The 23483-nt window shown below is 38.7% G+C and overlaps 1 protein-coding gene and 1 long non-coding RNA gene across 2 annotated transcripts; both read left to right on the forward strand.

Moving 5' to 3' along the window:
• The first annotated feature begins 4674 nt into the window (after positions 1-4674).
• On the forward strand, positions 4675-6220 carry LOC125260468. Its single transcript, XR_007183049.1, has 2 exons — positions 4675-4935; positions 5600-6220. It is a non-coding gene; the product is annotated as an uncharacterized LOC125260468 (long non-coding RNA).
• Positions 6221-9515: 3295 nt separating this feature from the next.
• On the forward strand, positions 9516-22269 carry LOC125260466 (transmembrane and death domain protein 1-like). The gene is made up of 5 exons (XM_048178847.1): positions 9516-9804; positions 15018-15194; positions 15591-15710; positions 19067-19234; positions 21900-22269. The coding sequence occupies exons 1-5, from the start codon at positions 9738-9740 to the stop codon at positions 22202-22204; spliced, it is 837 nt and encodes a 278-aa protein (XP_048034804.1). The 5' UTR covers positions 9516-9737; the 3' UTR covers positions 22205-22269.
• Positions 22270-23483: the final 1214 nt, after the last annotated feature.

Here is a 23483-nt window from a genome sequence, read left to right on the forward strand (position 1 = left end):
ACCGGTCGGGTTCGGGTCGGGTCAAACGTTCTCGGGTACGGGCCGGGTTCGGACCTCAGTTTGTGTAAAGGTAGCTGAGGCCTGTATGCAGCATGAATTTTAGTGGGACAATTTTTTGAGTCTGCATAAGTCCAAAAATGATAAATAATGTACCTTAGTCCACTAGAATAATATCTACAACATGCAATTTGCTAAAAATGAACAACAAAACAAGAGTGAAGACTGAAGAGTATCACATTTTCCCATCTTCAAAAGAGTGATTCTGTGAAACCTTGCATTTAACATTCTGGAAATACAACCTACTATAATGAACATTCTTCCTGGAAGGTGACAAACAAATCTCATTCGTCTCTATACACACACACACACACGCACAACACCTCCTCTCGGACAAATCACATTCAGCACTGAGCGAATAAAGCCTATTCATATTCCAATGGCGAAGCCTCAAATTTGCATCCAAACCGGGAATGTAAAATGTATTCTGTAAAATAATGCTACTCTTCATTGTCAATTTGCTTGGACATAAAAGTACATTAGATGGCTGCCGCATTCCAGCTTGGGCAAGTCAGAACAGACTCGGGCAACGAGGAGCTGCATTCCCATCAGCAAGGAGAGAGATGAACAGAGAATGCAGGATAGAGCATACATCGCCTATAAGGAAGCCCCCTCCTTGCTTACAAGTTATATAAGTTATTACATTCGATCTGAAGCATCTTTGCCAAGAATTACAGGTTAATTTGTGTATAAGCAGTTTGAAGGTGAGGCGCATGGACTTGTTTTATGTGTCAGGGGATAGTGTCTAAACATGGCTTTCAGGTCATAGTGTGCAAGAAGAAGGTTTTGTAATGAGCAGAACAGAGATCCACAATACAGCTGCATTCCTGCATGCATGAGTCAGATGTAGGGGAAACGGGATGCATTTGAGTCTTTAAACCGATCAGTATTCATGCTCACATGGGAGACAGAAAAGAGTAAAGGTAGATTCTGAGGAAGATCTAACTTTCTCTGGAGTTTCACACACACACATATACAGGGAAAGAAAGAATGAATACATTCCTGGGCGCGTTGAGACAGATTTGCCGCCTACAGGGAAGAGGCTACTGTAACCCAGCACCATTGTGTGCGTGTGTGTGTGTGTGTGTGTGTCTCTTTGATAGGGGTCAGAGAAGCATAACTCTGCACTGACCTGATGTTTTTAAAGTAATACAGCCATGTATATTACACATGCTTGGTTTGTTGACCAATAGGCCATCTCTTCCCCAACTCAAGGTAACAAACTGTCACCACAGAAACATTTACACATTGATTGCAAGCAACTTTTCCTGACCCTTTTCTCTATTGGAAAAATGAAATTAATAAAAGACATCATTATTGTCATTAGAAAGCATTAGATATTTTTTTAATAAATATTGAGTTTGTAATTATCAGTAGTAGTTATCAGTGTATAAGTTTTGTTAATAAAATAAAATATTTTCTTACTTCCAGATCAATAAATATTTAGTGAATAAATATTAAGCCCCTGCACAATCAGTACTTTTTAATTTAATGCTTAAAGTACATTAAAAATTGAGTACTTTTGTACTTTTACTGGAGTATTATTTTATTATGGTACCTGTACTTTTACTCATGTACTTGATTAGTATACTTCATCCACCACTGCCAAAAGTTAAACCATAGTAGATGACAAATAAGTAGTGTCATCATTTTTTTTTTTAATTAAAAATAAAGAAATAAAAAATTTAGAACTAAAGCATAACGGCCTGGCTTCACAGACAGGGCTTAGATTAAGCCAGGATTAGGCCTTAGTATATTTAGGACATTTAACTTTTATAAAAGTGCCTTAGAAAAAAAACATAACTGGTGTGCATCTTGAGACAAAACAATATGGCACTGATATATTTTAAGATATGTCAATGCAAATTGCTTTCAGTTAAAACAGCTCAAATATGCATTTTAGTCTGGGACTAGGCTTAAAGGGTTAGTTCACCCAAAAATTTAAATTCTGTCATTTATTACTCACCCTCATGCCGTTCCACACCCGTAAGACCTTCATTAATCTTTGGAACACAAATTAAGATATTTTAGTTGAAATCCGACAGGGAGCAATGACATTTCCTCTCTCAAGATCCATAAAGGTAATAAAAACACATCTGAAACAGTTCATGTGAGTACAGTGGTTCAATATTAATATTATAAAGCGATGAGAATATTTTTGGTGCGCCAAAAAAAAAGAAAAAAAAAAAGACTTATTTAGTCATGGCCGATTTCAAAACACTGCTTCAGGAAGCATCGGAGCACAATGAATCAGCGTATCGAATCATGATTCGGATCGCGTGTCAAACAGCCAAACTGGTGAAATCACGTGACTTTGGTGCTCCGAACAGCTGATTCGACAAGCTGAGGAAATGTCATTGCTCCTTATGCAGGCCTCACGGAGCAATCGGATTTCAACTAAAATATCTTAATATGTGTTCCGAAGATTAAAGAAGGTCTTACGGGTGTGGAACGGCATGAGGATAAGTAATAAATGACAGAATTTTTGGGTGAACTAACCCTTTAAACCTTGTTTGTGAAACCGGGGGAATATATTTCACACCATTAACATGGTATCCACTCTAGTGTATATATAAGATTTAAGATGGGGTCAGAGTGAGTGATTTCTGCTGCTGATTGTTTGGACAAACACTTGGGCACAAAGCCTTCACCCTCACACAGAAGGGAGGATGTTTGCCTTTAACATCCATTGACACAGCTTTTGTTTTCCACCAAAGTTTGACTTGGGTCAGTTAAACTACTGATTTGTTTAGAGGCCTGTTTCTTTGTTTTTTTTCTTAGGGTTGTGACCAGGTGTAAGTTTAAGAATGCTGCAGTGGTCTTTAAAGCAAACAGTGGGGAACAAAAGTCTAATACGAAACAGGGACCTTTTTCATTATAAACCACCACAAACTGATACAAATAAGGTGTTTTTCAAATAAAGTTTCAATTTTCTCTTCACTATATATACAACATTTAGGCTTGTCACATGTAGACATACACTACCATTCAAAAGTTTTCTCTCTAAGTATCTAATGCTTACCAAGGCTGCATTTATTTGCTCAAAAATACAGTAATATTGTGAAACATTACCATTTAAAAGAACGGTTTTCCATTTTAATACATTTTAAAACATCATTTATGCTGGTTTTGTTGCTCAAGACATTTCTTATTTTCAATGTTGAAAACAGTGCTGCTAAAGAATTTTGTGGATTCACTATTTTTATAAAGTATTCTTTGATGATTAGAAAGTTCAAATGAACATTTATTTGAAATAGAACTCTTTTGTAAGATTATAAATGTCTTTACTGTCACTTTTGATCAATTTAATGCATCAAGGCTGAATAAATGGACAAATTCAAATTAAACTCATAAGTAATTATGCTCGTAAGTGCTTGGAGACACTCAGAGAGACAGTGCTTAGAGTGACACACCTGCAATAGAGATCTTATCTGACAGGATTTCAAACCTCCCCCTCTGGTGTAGAGTTCCTGGGGTTGAGAAGAGACAGAAAGAGAAAGAATGGGTGGTCACTGCATGCTCAGACAGCTCTGCAGACACCTCATACAGATTCATAATGTACAAAAATTGCCTCAGAACATCTAATGAAGTGAAATAAGTTCAATGGCTTTTATTTTCTTTCTAGAAGGTGTCGACACTAAACATAAGCCAAGCTTTAGCGAAAACAGGAAACTAACTGACATTCTGCAATACCTCAAAGGTGTCATACTGCACTATATAGAGTGGAATGGGTCAGACTATTGAGTGCCACATCCTCTTTCGCAAAGTTGGCTTATTACATTAATATGTTTGATTACACAATTTCCAGAAGCTGCCCTAATTAACTTTATCACATCATTGTATCAGCTTACAAATTTAGCAGATTACACAAGACGAGTGACACAACAAAATAAGCACAGCTCTCAAAATGAACCAAATGAAATCATATTCCCAAGGTGATTGTGAGAATTAGACCTCAGGAATTCCATCAGATCTGTAATCAGTCAAACCCCCGCTGCTTCCTACCCACATGCCCATTGTCTTGTTTCGAATCCCTATAGAAATCAACAGGAGGGGTGGGGCAGTCCTGCTCCTGTTCAGACTTGAGCTCACGGCTCATTGTAAAAAAAAACAAAAAAACATGCTGTTTTAAACATGATTTTGTGATACAATGTGTAAGGAAGTTACAGCCATAAAGACCAAAGTCTGTGGTGGTTTATCATGTCGGCACAGGTAATGGTAGTGTTAAAAAGTTGAGAAAGAACTTACATATGCAGCATGAAGTTAATGCATTTCAAATAATTGAATATATTATATATATATATATATATATATATGCAGAAACCAATCAATTAACACTAAAAATACGACAATAAAAACCTAAAAGGATAATGATAATAGGATAATAAGGATAATAAAGAATTATCCCTGAACTCTGCATGCTAGCTATTCTTTAGCAGATAAATCGAATGCAAATTGTCATAAACGTATTCGAGATAAATAAGCAGATAAGTAGCGTGCTGGTAAATTAGTATCTAGTAAATTAAAGCATTGCACTTAAATTGTATTATAAGTTAACATTAAATTTAGTGAGTTAGTGGCACTAGGTGTGGTTCAGATTTATGATACAGAGGGGTGTGGTTTACAAAAAAAGGCTAATTCCCATTGGTCGCTGGCTGCTGTTGTAGCAGCGCTACCTGAAGCAGGTAGGCAAATAAAGTCAGAACTGAGAAAGAGGATCACACTGCTGCTCATCACGATGGGACTCACTCGCACGTTGGGACCAACTAAAAACGTTCAAGACCTTCAAACTAAAGGTTTAGGCCTTTTTATTTTCAACAGAAAACATAATGTTTGTTGTTTGTTTAGCACCAAGTTGGATCTAACACCATGAACAAGGTGAGTGTGTGGTCAAAATCAAGGTGAGTAACATTTATCATAGACATTGCCTTAAGAAACTGCCATTTGTATTGTATTGTAAATATTGTGTTGAATTTTTGACCTAAAGTCTTTCTACATTCTGCTTTGCTGCAATGATGTTAAAAATAAACTAAAAAGTACTTTTGAACAAAGTTTAAAATATGCATGTATATACATATATTACAACTTCAGCGATAAAAACTAATGATTGTGTGCATGTAGGAGGGAAAATCAGTATAGATCGGTATCAAAACACTTGGAAACCCCCCCTATCAATCAAACAAGCATGTTCGCAGGGGAGGTGGGGGTTTAGGGTTGAGTTACAGTGTGTTGGGAGTCAAAATGTACTGATTTTTTGTGGTTGGCAAAGCAAACAGGCCTCATACCTGTATGACCTACAGGCACGGAGGGAGAGACAGGTTTGGGCTCGCTAAAGGGAGAGGCCAAGTCACAGAGTACATTCTCACACTCTGTGCTTCTCATTGCAACAACAGCCTTGAGAATGGAACATTCTGAACTTGCACAACAAATAATCAGTTAGAATTAGAATTTTAAGTTTAAATTTTCAAAATGGAACTTTTACAATGTTTTGAATGGTTTCATTTATTGACAATGTGCTTATGTTGTGTCATACTTCATACAGGTATGGAAGCGCTGCGGAGTCCATTTTATCTGCTCTGTGAATTCTATCCTTCATTCCACCGGAGTCTGTGTAGTTGTCCAATCAGATTTCAGTGGTGTGAAGTGTAGGAGACATGGAAAGATCTCATCATCTCCCACAACCTTGGAAGGCCTGTACTGACAAATAACAGCACAGATACGTTGCGAAACACATGTAAAGTAGCTTTAGAAAGCATGCTTGACTGGTTTTCAGTTGTAGTATAATTTGCCATGCGCTTCAAGCTTGCACGGATTAACGCTGGACGTGAATGCTAAACCCCGGCTGTCTTATTATGCAGTGAACGCTTTTAAGTTCAGCATATCTAAACATCTATGTAAAGCAACGCACCTCACCTTGCCCTTTAGCGAACCGTGCTAGCTCCACACAACATGGCATGTTTGTTCATTTGCTGTTGTGGGGAGAGCCGAGGCGGGCTAAGTACACACACACCCACGCGCGCAAGATTCACAAAGCCTGCCAAGATGTATTTATGTATGCTGGTTCAGCCTTTATTTTCTCAACCCACACTAATAAACTCACTTTACAAAATGTGTTTGTGTGAATTGCATAATCCTGACAATAAACTACTGTAATAAAACACAAGCCCTTACTCGCTCCCTTGACATTTGTAGTATGAATGTTGTGGTTTATGAATTTCAATTAGTCCACCAAATGTGCTCCAAATATGTGACCTGCTCTTTGCATTCATGCGGTGAGGTTGAGATGATGTTAATCTTGGAAATGATTTCACACAAAGCCAAGCTGAGGTGAAGCAAGGAAAGCGCACTGCAAGACACCCCGAGCTCTACAGAGGGCTTTAAAGTTCATCAACATTCAATGCAATGAAACTTTTTTTAGCTGTTTCGCTGATTCCCCTTGTGGACAGACATGCTCGTCGAAAATGAAAAATAAATGCAAATTTAGGGGTTTGCCTCAAGGTTACGCCTGTGGCTTCTCATGCACAACAAAACACTCGTGTTTTTTTTTTAATGTTAAATCATGTTTTGACGTGATCAAACCCTTTTATAGGCCTCAAATTAATTACACATATCTAGATAACATAGCACTGAAAATACATGTTCAGCCAAATGTAAAGCACTAAGGAACTTCATTTGAAACAAAGACATCATATACATCTCATTTAATTGGTAGTTTTCGAACATAGCTTTGCTTTTAACGCCGTTAAAGAGAGTTATGTAAGAGATAATGTTAGGCTGGTCATTATCACAAATTAAACCTTGACGCAAAGCAAAGAGGTCTTCCATCACACTGAAGGGGTTTATTTTGTGATAATGACAGACTGACTATACATTATACCTTACATAACACCTGCCAATCCATTTAAATGTTAAAAATAGTATAAACATAACTCTGCAGTTTTTTTTTGGCTTTTAGCATGAATATGTTAGGTAGTGTGCTCCAAAACAATGACAAAATTCACATTTAGAAGATTTAAGCATTCAAAACTTACTGTCTCTCACTTCCGCCAATATGGATTGACGATTTTGATTACTATTTTCTACATGGTGAATGGCACGTAGTGCACTATATAGGGGATACGGAACGATTCAGACAGTGTAAATATGCTCTCCATTGAGGCAAATTAAGTCTAGTTTCAGTCTGCTCCGGTCAGAGACACTATAGCACAGAGCGGATCATATGCACGAGTTAGCTCATATTAGAAAACGTATCGGACTCATTTGAATTCTGCACAGATTTTAAAGTGATATGGAGGAAATTAGAAGGAGAAATGGTTAGGCTGTGTTTTTTTCCAGCAGCTAGTATACTTTTCCAGTTGTTTTCAATGGGAGCGCCACATTTTTTTAAACGCCGGGAGCATAACGAGGCTTTTTCACGCTCAAGTGCTGATCGCTCAGCGTTTTTTACAGGTCGCCTCGAGTTGAAGAATGTTCAACTTTGAGTAAAACACTGCACTCATCACTGTCACTTTTTAGCCAGCCGTCCAATCGGAGTGGAGGAGGGGTGGGGCAAATACAACACCGACCAACTGTCAAAACATTATTGCTGTACAACGACATCAACAAGCAGAGAACGGAACAAAATGAAGAAATTTATATTGATGGTCCTCTTCGAACATACATATCAAGTACTCTACATTGTGTCGACATTTTTAGTCTGAAACAAATTATCTGCAAAATCAGGTACAAGTAACAGTGCCACAGATATTTCGTATCATAGCATGGCGTCTCAACTGAAAAAAACACTGCGATGCCAAAGCGCTCTAAAGCGCTCACAGATGGGTGTTTTCAACAAAGCGTCTAGTGTTTCAGCTGGCTAAAAACACTTTGGGGGACACGTGGCCTTAGAGATTAGGAGGAAACCGTGGCTTTACTGAGCTCAATGGCCCTGGCTGAGCTGTGATATAAATGAAACGCTATTGTCTATTTTAAAAAAGGGGAGGAGCTGTTCAATATGTCCCGCCCTGTCTTCCTGTTTCATTGGAAATTACGTTAACACACTGAATAATGCTGCGTGTTTCAAGGCACTTCAGTGGGCTTTTAAGACCTGTTCACACCAAAGACGATGACTATAACGATAACAATAAAAATACAGTTCTAAAAATCCTGCTAAATATGAAAGAATAGCAGAGTCCACACCATAATTATAATGATAACGGCACAAAGAAAGATTTTTTCCAGCTGATGAAGGATAAAAACACTGACAGCCAATCAGAATCCATCCTGCTTTAAAGAGCTAAAGCATTTAAAGCGGCAGACGACAAACCTGCATTCGTTGGTGGACACTAATATAGTTATCGTTATAGTTATCTTTATAGTTATCGTTCTTGGTGTGACTTCGATTCCCAAGGAATGAATGAACTGATCAAATTTATACCTTAAGTGTAATGTAAGTCGCTTTGGATAAAAGGGTCTGCTAAATGCATAAATCTAATACTGTATAAAAATAAACAAATATACATAGACATGCAAAACTGATTTGGGTTTAAATTATTTTAATAGCTTACTTGTAGAGACCATGGAGAGATATCACTGAATGCAATGAAAGGTCAATCAGAATGAAGTATTCCAGACACCAAGATGGCCACAAGAGGGCCTGTGGAAATTTGTTGACAAAAGGGGAAAAAAATTAAAAATGTTTAATTGATTAAAAAAACAATTTTAAGGGTTTATCATCACATTTTGAGGTCCTTGAAATCACAAATATATTATATATATATATATAAACCTGTTGTAAGGGCAGTGTAATAAACTTCCATATTTGGCTGTTGAAATAATCAAAATCTAAGAATAATATGTTCATTTTGAGGAATAGCACTGTGCATGCTTTCCTATTTTGCATTGATGTGAACCAAGTTCACATTTTAAAAAGCTGGAACTGCATCAAGGCAGTGTTTGAAGCACACAATGACTTAATTTGCTGTGATTTTTGGTTTTCGCCTGTCAGACAGCTTGCCAGACACCACAGTTCAGTAGTTCAATATCCCCATTAAATGCAAACTGCCTATTAAAGCATACAACATGCACGTTTGATCTCAGATATTGTTCAAAAGAACTATATTCCACTAAAATCTGATATAACTGCACAAAGTTAACAGGAGGGTATAGCAAGAAACAAGCCCTGTTCCACTATTCTACTCACTATTATGAACAACAATTTTACAATATGTAGTGATTGAGGGAGTTTAATCACTGGGCGGCTGCAGGGATGTACGTGGGGCTGCCCGAGTGTAAAAACAACATTCTGTAAAAAAAAAAAAAAAAAAAAAAAGAAAAATACTGTGAAAAATAAAAAATTCATCTCAAGCAAATCTTTTAGCTGAAAATATTGCTTTGTGCTAAATTCACAATCATGGTGTTTATTAATTTAAATCCTCAAGGAGAAGAAACAAAGTGAAAGAGGATAAGGAGAAATGGAAGGCGTCCTTGCCGAGGACCTTGACTATTTCAGGCTGTGGTGATCGCAGCCTCCAGCACTGGCTGTTCCTTCAGCAGAAACCGGCCAAAAAGAGCCATTTGTCCAGAGAACAGAACAGACTGTTTAGCTTCAAATTCCACACACGATGACTCATGATTCCGGATGATTTGAAAATAAAGACAGACCCACAGATGCAACTGCCATCTCGAAGATTTCAGTTACAATGCAAGTATTGGTGCTCAGCTTCTTCCTCCTCCTTTTCTTCAGCCCGAGTTTTGCTGATGATACAGGTGAGTCGAGATGGCTTACAGCAGATGCAAATAACAAATAGACACAAAGTTGTGCATGACTGATGCACCTGCTGTGCGGTATTGACATGAGATGATGGCTTATTCACTGAAGGTGACAGTTATAGAGAGGGAAATGCGTCTCCTATCACACATCCCCATTAATTGATTACACCTCTTCCCCACAATGTCACACATCTGCCTCTCCCATGATATTCACAGCTGTATACATTCCTCAATGGTATCAGCTGTCGTCATAATAGCTGCCATAAAGACTGTCAAGCGTGATACAGGTACACCTAGAATGGTACAGGCAATGTATGTATACACACGTGTGTATGTGTGTGTGTTGGAGAGAGAGATGTGAGAGATGGTTTCGTGACTATGGAAAATTTCTATTGCTTAAAGTTAATAAGAAAATGGAGGACATATAAAAAAAGTCATGTTATTAATATGGCAAGTTAAAATAGTTCTTAAACATTTCAAATGTGTTAATAAAAAGCATTAAAATTCATTCAGTTGCAATCCATCAAGCTGTTTGAAATGACGAATGTGTGAATAATGATCACACTACAACCAATCACAAAATTAAAAAAAAGAGATATATTATAAAAACATTCATTTTTTTTAACTAATAATAAAAATTAAACATCGCCTCAGAAATTTCCATGCATTACTCAGTATGCTACCTAGCCTGACGTGGTCATACTCAATTCTAGTTCGAATATGAGTCTGATACTGCTCCATTGGGCTTTGATTATGGGGGGCGTATTTCAACCGATCCAGGAAAGACCTCAATTGGATAGACCGACAACCAATCAGAGCTACAGAGTAAGTGACGTATGTTGAGCGACGCATAGTTGTCAACGGAACTCTTCTTAGCGACCATCGGGGCCAGCTGATAAATCAAACTTTTGCCGAATCCCGTAGGAAGGACGGCAAAGACATCTTTCCATCGACAAATGCCTTGATCGCGGTCCTCTGTTCCTTTTTTAAAATTAATGCGCTGTCGATATCTTCTATAACGGACGCGATGGCGGAATCTACACATCTCAGTTCTTCAACAGCCATCATTGTTGTAAAGTAATTGACCTTTCGCAAAGACTCGTCCCCCTTAGTTACTGTTGCTTTGTCCGACAAGCCGTGGCGCTGTCACGCCACACAGAGTGGAAAATACATCGCGGAGCAAAGAGGAAACTGACAACACATCGACAGACGAGACAGCGCAGGTTACTTATGATATTAAACAAAGTCCCAGCTTTCAAACTGTGTAGTTATTAAAAAAATTCAAACAATAAAAACCGTTTTGTGGCTCTTTAATGGGTTGTGACCATGATCGTGACAGATTGCTGTAGCGCCTCAGCTCAAGAGGCTCGTGAACCGATCATCTCTTCCTACTAGTCCATTTATAGCATCAAATAAACATGAATGAACATGAGAATGAATGTTGTTTCAAACGCGGAAAGACGTCAATATGCACAATTTTTCAAGTTTAACTCCACCGAGGTTAATCTTCTAACTCCTGACTGCTTTGTCGGACAAAATGGTGGATGCGGCGTTCTGATTGGTTAGATCGCTTGTCAATCAAACTCCCCAAGCGCTCTTTGATGACGTGGATGATTACGTTTCTGGTGATAATCTGTCAATCATCGCCCTGACAATGTGATTGGTCCGAACAGTTTCTGTTCGGGCATAATTACTCCTCTACGGATCGAGTCCAGACCGAACTCCCCGACCTCAAAATGTTGTGGGCGGGGCTAAGTTCGGCTGGCATCCAGGCTATAGACCTTATGTAGCCCCGCCCCTTTTCAGCGTTGCGCTCGTTGTCTTTTGACTTCCGGTTTGTATTTCCACAGCGATATTACATTTATGAATGAACTGCTAGTTTTAAAATCTTCCCGATCTACTGACATTTGTTTAGACATCTGCTTTAAACATAACAATGCTCATGATAACTTTCATTAACTCTACAACAAGTAAATCCACTTAACCAACTAATTATTCTTTGACAGCGATGCCATAGAGCTACCGCAAAACGGAAGTTCAAAGACAATTTTATAAAGATGGCGGCGCACTTGTTTCTCTGGTAAATAAGGTCTATATGCTACCCATTCTCTTATTCTCTCTCTCTTAGCCATATCTAAAGCATACACTATCATTAACTTTGGGGCCAGTTAGGATTTTTTTTTTTTTCTTTAAAGAAATTACTTTTATTCAGTGAGAATGCTTTAATTAGACTGAAAGTGACAGTAAAGACATTTACGTTGTTACAAAGATTTCTATTTCAATTAAATGCTGTTCTTTTGCACTTTCTATTCTACGGAGCGCTCCCGTGACGTCTGTCGTTGCTGTGCAACCATGAACTCTCCACGATGACGAGGAAGTATCAGCAAAGAATTAATTGATTTCAAGCCCTTGCATTAGCTTTACTACTAGATATATTTATGGAGATGAGAAATAATAACCCTGTACAGCTATGATCAGCGTTTTGTGGCTCTTTAATGGGTTGTGACCATGATCGTGACAGATTGCTGTAGCGCCTCAGCTCAAGAGGTCAGCTGATCAGCTGTTCAACTGAGCTTTCGATGTTTTGTTACGGAAAGGCCGAAGCTGATCGGTTGGTTCTTGTCACATGACCTGCAGTGCGCTTGCGGCATTCTGAAAAGTTGAGATGTTTTCATCTCGCGCGCCTGGAAAAACGAGCGCTGCACCGTATGCTCGTCACTTCTAATATGACTACATTTGAAATAACGAATTTGCACGTGCAAAAGCGATATGTGAACAGCCCCTTAGTCAAACAATTCAGCCCAACATTAATCAGCGCTGACAAAGATGATGCCTCTCTCCAAAGGATACCGTTTTATTAACCCTTAAATGCATACCTTGGGTCTTTAGTGACCCGGGACGTCATTCACTACCCTCCTCCTTGTTCATTTTTTAAAGTTATACATCAACCTTCTTGGTATTCCTCAATCAATTCATTATAAAGAATATAACAAGAAAAAAAAATCATAAAATTATAAAAGAATGCCTATTTTTGTATTCATTTTTTTGTAAAAATTGTATAGGGTTGCTAACGACCCGAGGTGTGTATGAGTGTACATATATTTTTTCTGCACAACAATAATTGAATCTTAGATGACAGAATAAGTGCAATTCACCTTTATTCCACAAGGTGGCAATGTCTGATACACAATGCTGAAGTGACGACTCATTTAGACAGAAAACGAAATAAGAAAAACATGAAATGGCTCAGCGATTTACTGCAGAACAAGTACTGAACGCAATCAAATATGACTGTAACTGTCACTGGATGGATCTGGTGAAGCTGTTAGCGATCGAAATATTGATTTTGAAGATGTTGAAAATTATATAGTTTTGAGAATACATTTGAGATCGCGAATGGGCTCATATTCGTGACCTCAAACATAAAGCTAGCCTATTATTTGCTGAATTTACTGGGAAATGAGCTCTGACGAGGACAGTGGTGATGGCATAAAACATCTGCTCAAAATGAGCCCTTTCAAGCTCCAAAAGGTAACAAAATATGATTTATTTTATTCTTCTGTAATTGTTACTCTAATATCAGAGGAGTTTTATATTATCGCGACAGGTAGAGATCCTTCCGTGTTAGATATAGATCTGGGTCGATAAAGACCCGAATATGTAAGAATGATTGGCGAAACAGTCATGCATTTAAGGGTTAACTGCTAGTCGTCAAAGATTTCAAAAACATTCTTGCTCCCCTGAAAGATTTGCGCACGTCTCTGTCTACTCAGTGCCATCACAAGCCCCTACTAGCAACTCCTAACCACTTGAAAGACCTCTCGAGCTGTCTTAAATAACTGTGAAAGTAAGAGTGATTCTTAGCTTTAAGAAATTTGATACCTTGCTTTCATGCTTAAGTTTGAAAGTAGGAGTAAAGTTCATGAATTCTCAGCACTTAAAGGTGCCATAGAATTGAAAATGTAATTTTCCTTGGCATAATTGAGTTTTGTACATGGTAAAACATACCATGAGTCTCAAACACCATTGTTTCCTCCTTCTTATGTAAATCTCATTTGTGCAAAAGACCACTGAAAAACAAGTGAATCTCAACATAACACCGACTGTGATGCAACAGTCGGGAGCATTAATATGTACGCCCCCAATATTTGCATATGCCAGCCCATGTTCAAGGCAAGGCACTAAGGCAGTATTAACATCATCAGAAGTTCTGCAGGTACTGTGAAGCATGCAAGCAAGGACAATAGCGAAAATGGCAGATGGATCCATAATAACTGTTCATGATCCATGATATCATGATATTTTAGTGATATTTGTAAATTGTCTTTCGAAATGTTCCATTAGCATGTTGCTAATGTACTGTTAAATGTGGTTAAAGTTACCATTGTTTATTACTGTATTCACGGAGATCAGAGCCATGTCGTTATTTTCATTTTCAACCCGAAAACGCATGTAGTCTGTATAATTCATAAAGCATCTTCATTCTTATTGAGTTTCTCCAACAGTGTGTAGTTTTAGCCCTGTTAGCCGTGCAGCACACTATCAAACTCATTCAGAATCGAATTTTAACAAACATCCACAAAATACATGCCATACTTAAGTGATCTGATATGCTGCATCACAAACAGTTTGTAAAGATTCATTTTGAGAGTTATATTGTGAACTTCTGTATTTCTGTATTTAGTATTTATGCAATGTTTAATGAAGTCGCAAGCTCTGGGGCGGGGAGCACAAGCATTTAAAGGTGTATACACACAAATCAGCGCATTTTTCCTCCCACCCCAAAATAGGCAGTTAAAACATGGTATAATAAAAAAATATATGGGGTATTTTGAGCTGAAACTTCACAGACACATTCTGGGGACACCTTAGACTTATAAGTTATATTACATCTTGTAAAATCGGCATTCTGGGGCACCTTTAAGACTAAAATGGCACTTTGAGAAGCTTGATAAATACGGACCCTGTTATGTACTGTACACCTAACATTTCGAAAAAGACCATTCAGATTCACAACCAAGTGTAGGCGTGGTTACTCATTTCACACACAAAAGGATTAGTCAATCACAAAAGAGGTAATTTCCATATACAAGAATGGTCATGTTAATCTAAATTACAACTTTCTAGAGCAAATAACCTTGACTAACATTATAAGTGGGAGGGGGGACCAACATACTGAAATGTGTCTTATTTTTCCTCTTCTGCCACAGTGGCAGAGGACATTGGACCTCACCAGCTGGAGCGTCTGGTGGAGCTATTGACATATCATGAATGTGTGGAGCTCATCTCTGCCATGTCTCGACCAGAAGAGAACATCTTCCAACACTTGGACCGACTGTCTGCAGAAAAGAACCAGTTACTGCGGTCAAGACGACGCAGAAACATAGGTAAGCATGATAGACACAAGCGTGGCTGCTTTAAATAGTTTAAATCAGCTCTAATAAATTGATACTTATTTGTTTTATGCTAATGAAACCCAACAGTGCGATGTGTGACATGACACATCCTGCAGTAAATGAAGAGGTCATGAGCAGCCAAATGTATTTGTTTATCTCCACTGCACACATCAGTCTGCCATTGAGAGGTCCACTCGAGAGACATCTCAACCAGACAAATTGTTGAAATAATCCTTTTTCATCAGAAATGAAATCTATCGAGGTAGTGGGACATGATTGAATTGTTTAATTGCCTGAACAACTGAAGCTGTTGCTTTTATTGCTGGCTGCTTTCCCTCTGCCTGTCTGGAGCACGTTTGATATTGCTCATGTTTATGTGATTGCTAGACCAGAAGCCCCCCTGTCGCTCAGCACTTAAGGACTGGCTGCAGATTCACGGCAAGGAGATATACTACGACAGGCTGTCTCGTGCACTGCATCAGATCGGCAGGACTGACATTGCCATAGGTCAGCTGCACACAACAACACAGACAGACATACATGCACTGCACCACCACACTCAGTAAACAGTTAAATTAAACTACAGTACTTTGCATTGAGTAGAGATGCAAAACATATTGTTACCATAAAGGTTATTGATTAAAATTAGAGATTCTTTAATTTATCCGTATTTTTGAAAATCTGTTTGAATTGATCAGACATTGGATATTTAATTGTGCTTGCTCATTTCCTCTATTTTTATTTATTTTATATAGTTTAGATTACCTTTGCTGTCCTCTAACCAAGTGCACCGCACACTTCCTGAAAAGTGAAGCCAAAACATTTTCATCGCCCCCTGGTGTCTGGCTGCAGTATAGGTCATAAGCCCGCCTTCTCCATTTAATCGAATGAAACGCAAGCCAAATAAAAAAAATAACTACTTAGGGCTGTCAAAATAACACGTTAATTTTGATTAATTAATCTGAGAAAAAAATAACGCGTTAAAAAAATTAACGCAGATTAATCCATTCCGTATTGACCTTTGAACCTGGAGCCGTTCTCGTGCGCTCGAGCTCTCTCTGTCTTCAAAGTAAGCACCGTCTTTGCACTCTCTCTACCTCACACATAATAATTTAAATCAACTGACACAATGCTAAAAGTTCGTAAGACCGAATCCATGTTTCACGAGGCGCATTCGGAGAATGTTTTTCCTGAATAACCGTTGGGTGTGATAGTGCTCAAAAGAACGTCACCTCATCTTCTCTGACAGGCGCCCTGCACATGCACCTGACATAAACCACACTTTCAGTAAACAAAAAGAAAATCCTATCCAGTGGTGAAGTGTTTTCTGTGTTGACAAATCTTTTGCGATATCCTAATAACAGTCGCGATTCGCACGCAACGCGTCAACGTCCGCTAATGTCCAATTCGCGACCTAATGACTCATTTGAACAGATTCATTTTAATGAATCATGACAACAACTGATCTGTCCACACGGTCTATAATGAATCATTTACTCAAACAACTCTGAAGTGAGAACATAAGTGTGCTTACCCCATTTAGCAAGAGTGGTTAGTAAAATTAGGCTTAATAATCCACAGTATTTTCAGGTTATTTAAATGACAATGTGTAGTATATTAGGCCTACCTATAAAATCAGTTAGTTTAGACTGAAGTGAGGTGAAACCAGAACAAAGCAAGTTGTTTTTATCTAGGTGCATTCAATTGTATATGGTAGAAAATTATATTATTAGTTAATATAACTTCTAAATGTTACTTTTTAATACTCTTCAGGTTTAGCAAAAAAGCATCTTCTCTTACAAAGCTATAAAATCATTTTTTTTTCCATTTATTTTTTTTTTTGCAAAGAGGGCAAGAAAGAATTACAGTGAGAGTGACGGGTACTTTATTGTCAGTATCGGGCTCGCAGATCACGTGGGTAGGGCACTTTTTACTGTTTGTGTGGATGACCATGTCTGTCACCAGCGAAGACTATTTTTGACCCAGGAGAAACCCTGCATTGATTCATTTGAATTGAAATATTTAATACTTTCACAGCAAAAATTATGTATGCGATTAATTTAGATTAATTAATCACAGAGTATGTAATTAATTAGATTAAAATTTTCAATCGATTGACAGCCCTATAACTACTACAAATAATTTTTGTCCAAAGATGGTTTCTGTCATTTTAGGTAGTTCTTATTACACTAATGTAACTCCACTCGGTTGTACTTGCACCGCTCCAAATGCGGGATTCAAACCGGCATTTCAGACATGGGAGGCGGGCGCACTAGCAAGGACGCTAAAGGCCACAGCCTTTAGCGTCAGTCGCTAGCACACCTCTTGAGGCCAGGGGAGTGAGGTTTATTCACACAGCGTGAGTCAGTACACTCAGCCCTCTAAACTTCACTCCCATCCGGGTCACGGCACCAATGTAACCCTCCGGTTGTACTAGTACCGCTCCAAGAGGAGTTCAAACCGGGGTTTCAGGCATTGGAGGCGGGCGCACTAGCAAGGACGCTAAAGGCCGCAGCCTCTAGCGTCAATCGCTAGTGCACCTCTTGAGGCCAGGGGAGTGAGGTTTACTCACACAGCATGTGAGTTGTTACACTCAGTCCTCTAAACCTCACTCCCATCTGGTTCACGGCACCAATCTAACCCTCCGGTTCTACTGGTAACGCTCTGAGCTTTTCCGGCATGTAGGTGAGCGCACTAGCAAGGACGCTAAAGACAGCAGCCTTTAACATCAGTCGCTAATGTGCCTCCTGAGGCCAGAGGAGTGAGGTTTACTCGCTCTTACAAGCTGGCCTCTGTGACACTGACGTATGTTCAAGTGTTTGTTTTTGGTTTTAGTTAGTTATTTGATGCTATAAAAATGGGGTGTAACCTCATGGTTGACCTATAGAATGCCCTAATTTTAACATGGTAAAGCTACATACTTCAACTTTAAGGACCCCTACATAACACAGCTTACATGATATTCATTTGCCAACAATAAAGTTTGAAGGGAACTTAAAATATCAGTTTTTCCATCACCTTTTCTTTTGTTTTTGCACATCACTGATGCAAGCTAATTCACAGTATTTCATCTTACACAAACCCAAAGATGAAACTCAGCAGAATGCATAATGTTATTTTTATACATTTCTGATGGAACGCACTTTGCACCCTGTCACTCCTCTGGCAGTGATTGTGGTCCGGCGTACAGGCGACTCCACAGCCGAATGGCATCGGATATGAGAAGGTGCAAACGATATGACAGCAGGCTCGCTGGAGCTGACACCAGATTCACTACACGCCATCTGTTCCTTTCATCATCTCCGTTAAAGGGAAAAAGGGATAAACAGAGAAGAAGGGGGGGGGGGGGGAATGACAGGCTCGACAGCCCAAGAACATCCTTCAGTCAAAGCGGTGCATTGCAGAAAATAAAAATGATTCCTCTGCAAACATAGAAACTGATGCGTACGGGGAATGCACAATGCAGCAATTACAAGTGCTTTAATTGCCGGCCTGTAAATGGGCTATGATGAGGAGTAGCCACTCAGCGACAGCACCTTGGATAAATTGCATACTTATGTTCTGGCATGTGTGTCTTCTTCAGTTGTTCTTGCTTCATTATACATGGTACATTTATTGGGCCCTGCACACTTAGTTAATCTCATTTCAAGGCGTTCATGGAGACCATTACTCTGTGTTTGATTTCTTAATGTGCTGCAAGAATTGCTTGTGTCTTGTACAAATATGAAATGAATGTCACAAATAAACAGCTGCTAGAGCTGCCTCCAGCATAATTGTCATCAAGTAATGAAGTGAATTCATCTTAAAACCATATGAGAAAAGACAATGGACTAGAAGTAATGCATGCGCTTTTTATCTAACAGAGGTGGGTAAGAACATCAACCAGGACAAAACTCTTGCTATTCAGAGATATGTGGAAGGCTACCATGAACTTGTTAGCCAAATGGCCACCCATCTGGAGAACCATGAACCAGAAGATCATGATGATCATGGGGACCATGAAAAGGTGCTGCAGTACTCTGCAAAACAGGGTGAGATGCCTCAGCAGATATACAAATTATACAAAGACTGATGTGTTTTAAATCATTTGAGTGGTATTCTTGGGTCTCTATTTCTAAACCATTAAAAATGTGCTATTATGCAAATATATTTTAAAGAGGTAATATTATACAAGTTTAATTGTTTCCCCTGAGGTCCTCTTATAATGTTAGTCGAGAACAGGGGTGTCCAATAATGCTCCTGGAGGGCCAATGTCCTGCAGAGTTTAGAACCAACCCCAATTAAACACACCTGAACCAGCTAATCAAGGTCTTACTATGCATAATAGACACTACCCGGCAGGACTCTGGACGCTTAAACTCTCCAGGAGCAGGTTTGAACACCTCTGGTCTAGAAGGATCCAAGCTCTTGAACACTGATTAGTATGTAGTAGTGACATGTTAAGGCCAATTATAGTAAACCATACTCAGAATTTGTCCTCTGAATTTAACCCATCCAAGTTACTGTACACTAGGGCTGGGCGATATATCGCATGCGATTGTCACGCGCATTTCGTCAGTAAAGCCGGTTCCCTGATTGCCGCTAAATCGCCATCACCTGCTTTCAAATGGAGCGGCATTTAATAAACAGAGCCGTAGTTCACTGATAAGCTACGCAATATCGCGTTCATTATCGAAGGCGATTCATCTGCGATAATGAACGCGATATTGCGTAGCTTATCAGTGATCTACGGCTCTGTCTATTAAATGCCGCTCCATTTAAAAGCAGGTGATGGCGATTTAGCGGTAATCAGGGAACCGGCTTTACTGACGAAATGCGCGTGACAATTGCATGCGATATATCGCCCAGCCCTACTGTACACACATTAGGAGTAGTGAGTTGAGAACACACACACACAGCAAACCGTGGACACACACACCCGGAGCAGTGGGCAGCCATTCACTGCAGTGACTTTGGAGCGATTGGGGGTTAGGTGCCTTGCTTAAGGGCACCTCAGTCTTTTCCTGCCTGTATTGAGAATCGAACCCACAACATTCTGGTTACAAGTCTGGTTAGGGCACAACTGGTGTTGTTAATGAACAAATGTTGGCAGTCATGTGTTAATGTTTTGGGTCTCAGACATCAAAAACCTGAGGATCCCAGAACAAGCAATTGTGGCTGCTTAGTTTCAGTAAATGCTGTTTCTAGCCCCACCATTATTATTGAAAAAAAAAAAAAAAAGATTTATTATATGTTAATGCGGTTGGAAATATTTAGTGATTTGTGATGTTTTTGAAAGAAGCTATAGACCTTCTGTAGCCCTGCCCCTTTTCAGCGATGCGCTGTGACTTCCGGTTTGTATTTCCACAGCGATCTTAAGTATTTATGAATGAACTGTTTGTTTTGAAATCTTCCCGGTCTACTAACATTTGTTAAGACATCTGCTTTAAACATTACAATGCTCATGATAACTTTTGTTAACTCTACAATAAGTAAATCCACTTCACCAGTTAATTATTCTTTTACAGCGAGGCCAAAGAAATATACAGGGCTAACGCAAAAAAAGAAGTTCAAAGACAAAATTCTAAAGATGGCACATTTCTCTGGCGCATAAGGTCCATAAGAAAGGCTACAGTTATTTGAACAAAAACACAGTGAAAACAGTAATATTGTGAAATATTATTACAATTTAAAATAACAGTTTTCTATTTTATTATATCTTAATTTATTCCTATGATGACAAAGCTACATTTTAAGCATCATTACTCCAGTCTTCAAGTCACATGATCCTTCAGACATCATTCTAATATGCTGATTTGCTGCTCAAGAAACATTTCTTATTATCAATGTTGAAAACAGTTGTACTGCTTAATTTTTTTATGAAACCGTGATACATTTTGATGAATAGAAAATTCAAAAGAACAGCGTTTGTTATATTTTTTGTAACAATGTAAGTCTTTACTGTCACTTTTGATCAAATTGTGTCAATGTGTTCTTGCTGAATAAAATTAATATCTTTAAAAAAAATCTTACTACTGACCCCAAACTTTTGAATAGTAGTGTATATAAAAGTATGTGTGTGTGTGTGTTATCTGTTTCTCTTTAGCCAAAGAAAACATAACATTTGATGATAAATAGTAATCTATTTCTCTCTATTTTATTTAATATTTAAAATATTTCATTTTAATAATTCAATTTAAATCTATTTCTATTTTCCATTAACAGTAAGTGTTCTTTGTCACAAGAAAAGGTTTTTAATTTGCAATAACAACATTTTTGTTGGAAACCAAAAGCATACAATGATTTGTTTATAATTTTCAACCCTCGCTATCTGATATTCCAAAACCCTCACAAATCATTTTTACAGTTAATTCTACAAGGCACAGTTGCATGAAAGTTGCATTTTACGATCAATTTTAAAAGATTACGAAAATTGTAATTCCCTTTCATGGGAACTGTCGACGCTACATCATATGACGTAGTGTCTCGTTCCCTTATTCAGGGAACCAGGGTTACAGTAACCCGAGACGTTCCTCTAATGTAACCCCTTTAAAAGAAATTAAATTGCTTTTTTTTTTAAATAACTTATATAAACACAATATCAACTACCTAAACTATCAGTTCTAAAACTATATCAAATCTAGATGTCTGTAAGTATCTGTAACTTATCTGAAAAGCAATGACTCATAACAACTCTTGTCCCTGATTGCTTAACAGGCAGAGGGTTCACCTGGAAAGATGTGGACTTGGTGGTGAAAAGGCAACCAGTGCCACCTTATCAGCACCATCTGCTAGACAGAGCATGGCCTCTACTTTATGGCCTTCTGCTTGGATTTGCCAGCGCACTGCTCATGAGCGTGGCCATCTTGCTTATTAGCATATATGTATCCCATGGCAACAGTACCAAATCCAGGTCTGAGCATCAAGCCTTTTGCTGTCCCCTCCTCAGAGTTGTAACATCATCAGAGATACGTCACCCAGAGGACGCACGCAGACCGAGTAATGAATGTTCAGGACAATAATGAAGCCATGTTCATCAGTATGAAATTCATTATTAAATGTGCCTTTGATGGCTGATTATGACCCATGCTACTTCTCAAAGTGCCTTCTTATTGGCTGTTATCTCATCTAGTGTGCTATTTAAACTATAGTTAGACAGCCGCACATGCCGACACCTTCGGTTCCCACTGCCTCTCATAAAGACGTTTCTGCAATAAAGCACCTGACAGAACATAATGACAGCAATCTGTTACCTCCATCGAGACCGCTGCCATTGTCCTGTCAGTGATTTGATGGTGTGTAGGGGAGGCTGCGCTGGAATGCAGCCTGGCTGCTGTTGCCTTGACAATCTAAGCACTTCCTGTTTCCAGTCCACGACAGTGGCGGTGCGCTCGTCTGGCTTTGAGGAAAAACTAATTATCCAGCCTGGCTCCTTCTCCCCTGAGCTTGCACATACCCCCTGAAGCAATCCACAAGGCTAATAACAATGACAATGCCTGCAGACAATGCAGTCTGAACGTCAACCTCAGAGAGACAGGATAGACTGGGCGAGTATGGCAATGAAAACACACGGGAGAGAGCGCTGAAAGGTTTGGAATGGAGTACAGAAGGAACTAATTCACCAAGATGAGCAATACAGCAGGAAATGAGCTCACACGCAAGAAAAGTATCTCTCGCACACACTGGGATCGTCTCTCTTATCATTTAAGTGCTTCTCTTCTTCTAAAAAAACATGCCCCTTCCTCGTCCTCATCCTTTTTCTTTCCTTTTATTTCTTCTATAATTGAACTAATTACTTCATTATACAAATCCAGGCTAATGTGCTCCTGGAACCACACATCATGGATTAATAGTGGTGCTAAGCAGCAATTATAGGCAATTAGTTCATAAATCAACATCTAAACAAATTATAGTGCAGGGGAGGGGGAGGTGTTGTATGTTCAAAACACCGGCAGGCCAAAAGGCCACATACTGAAACTTTAAGAGTATCATCAGCGAGAATTTCACAGATTTTTAGATTCAGAACCGCCACGTAATCATCGATAATCAGATCAAACAGCGTTTAACTTTTACATTAAGGCACAATATGTAAGATTTTTGGATTCAAATATCCAAAAACCACTAGAACAGTGTTATATATTTTGTTGACTTGTGTACTCACATTAGCCCAAATGTTTCCAAGAATGTTTAAATCCAGAAAAATAAGCAATTTTAACCAGGGTATAAACCTTAATTAAACAATTTAAAGGTGCCATAGAATTGAAAATTGAATTTACCTTGGCATTGTTGAATAACAAGAGT

This window comes from Megalobrama amblycephala, linkage group LG24 (assembly GCF_018812025.1).
Source record: "Megalobrama amblycephala isolate DHTTF-2021 linkage group LG24, ASM1881202v1, whole genome shotgun sequence".
Taxonomy (NCBI): Eukaryota; Metazoa; Chordata; class Actinopteri; order Cypriniformes; family Xenocyprididae; genus Megalobrama; species Megalobrama amblycephala.

Bases quoted from the DNA above. Each gene is read 5' to 3' on its own strand.
- LOC125260466 (XM_048178847.1), top strand. From the start codon at position 9,738: ATGCAAGTATTGGTGCTCAGCTTCTTCCTCCTCCTTTTCTTCAGCCCG. The intron at 9,805-15,017 runs GTGAGTCGAGAT...CTTCTGCCACAG, and splicing joins GAGTTTTGCTGATGATACAG to TGGCAGAGGACATTGGACCT. The intron at 19,235-21,899 runs GTGAGATGCCTC...ATTGCTTAACAG, and splicing joins GCAGTACTCTGCAAAACAGG to GCAGAGGGTTCACCTGGAAA.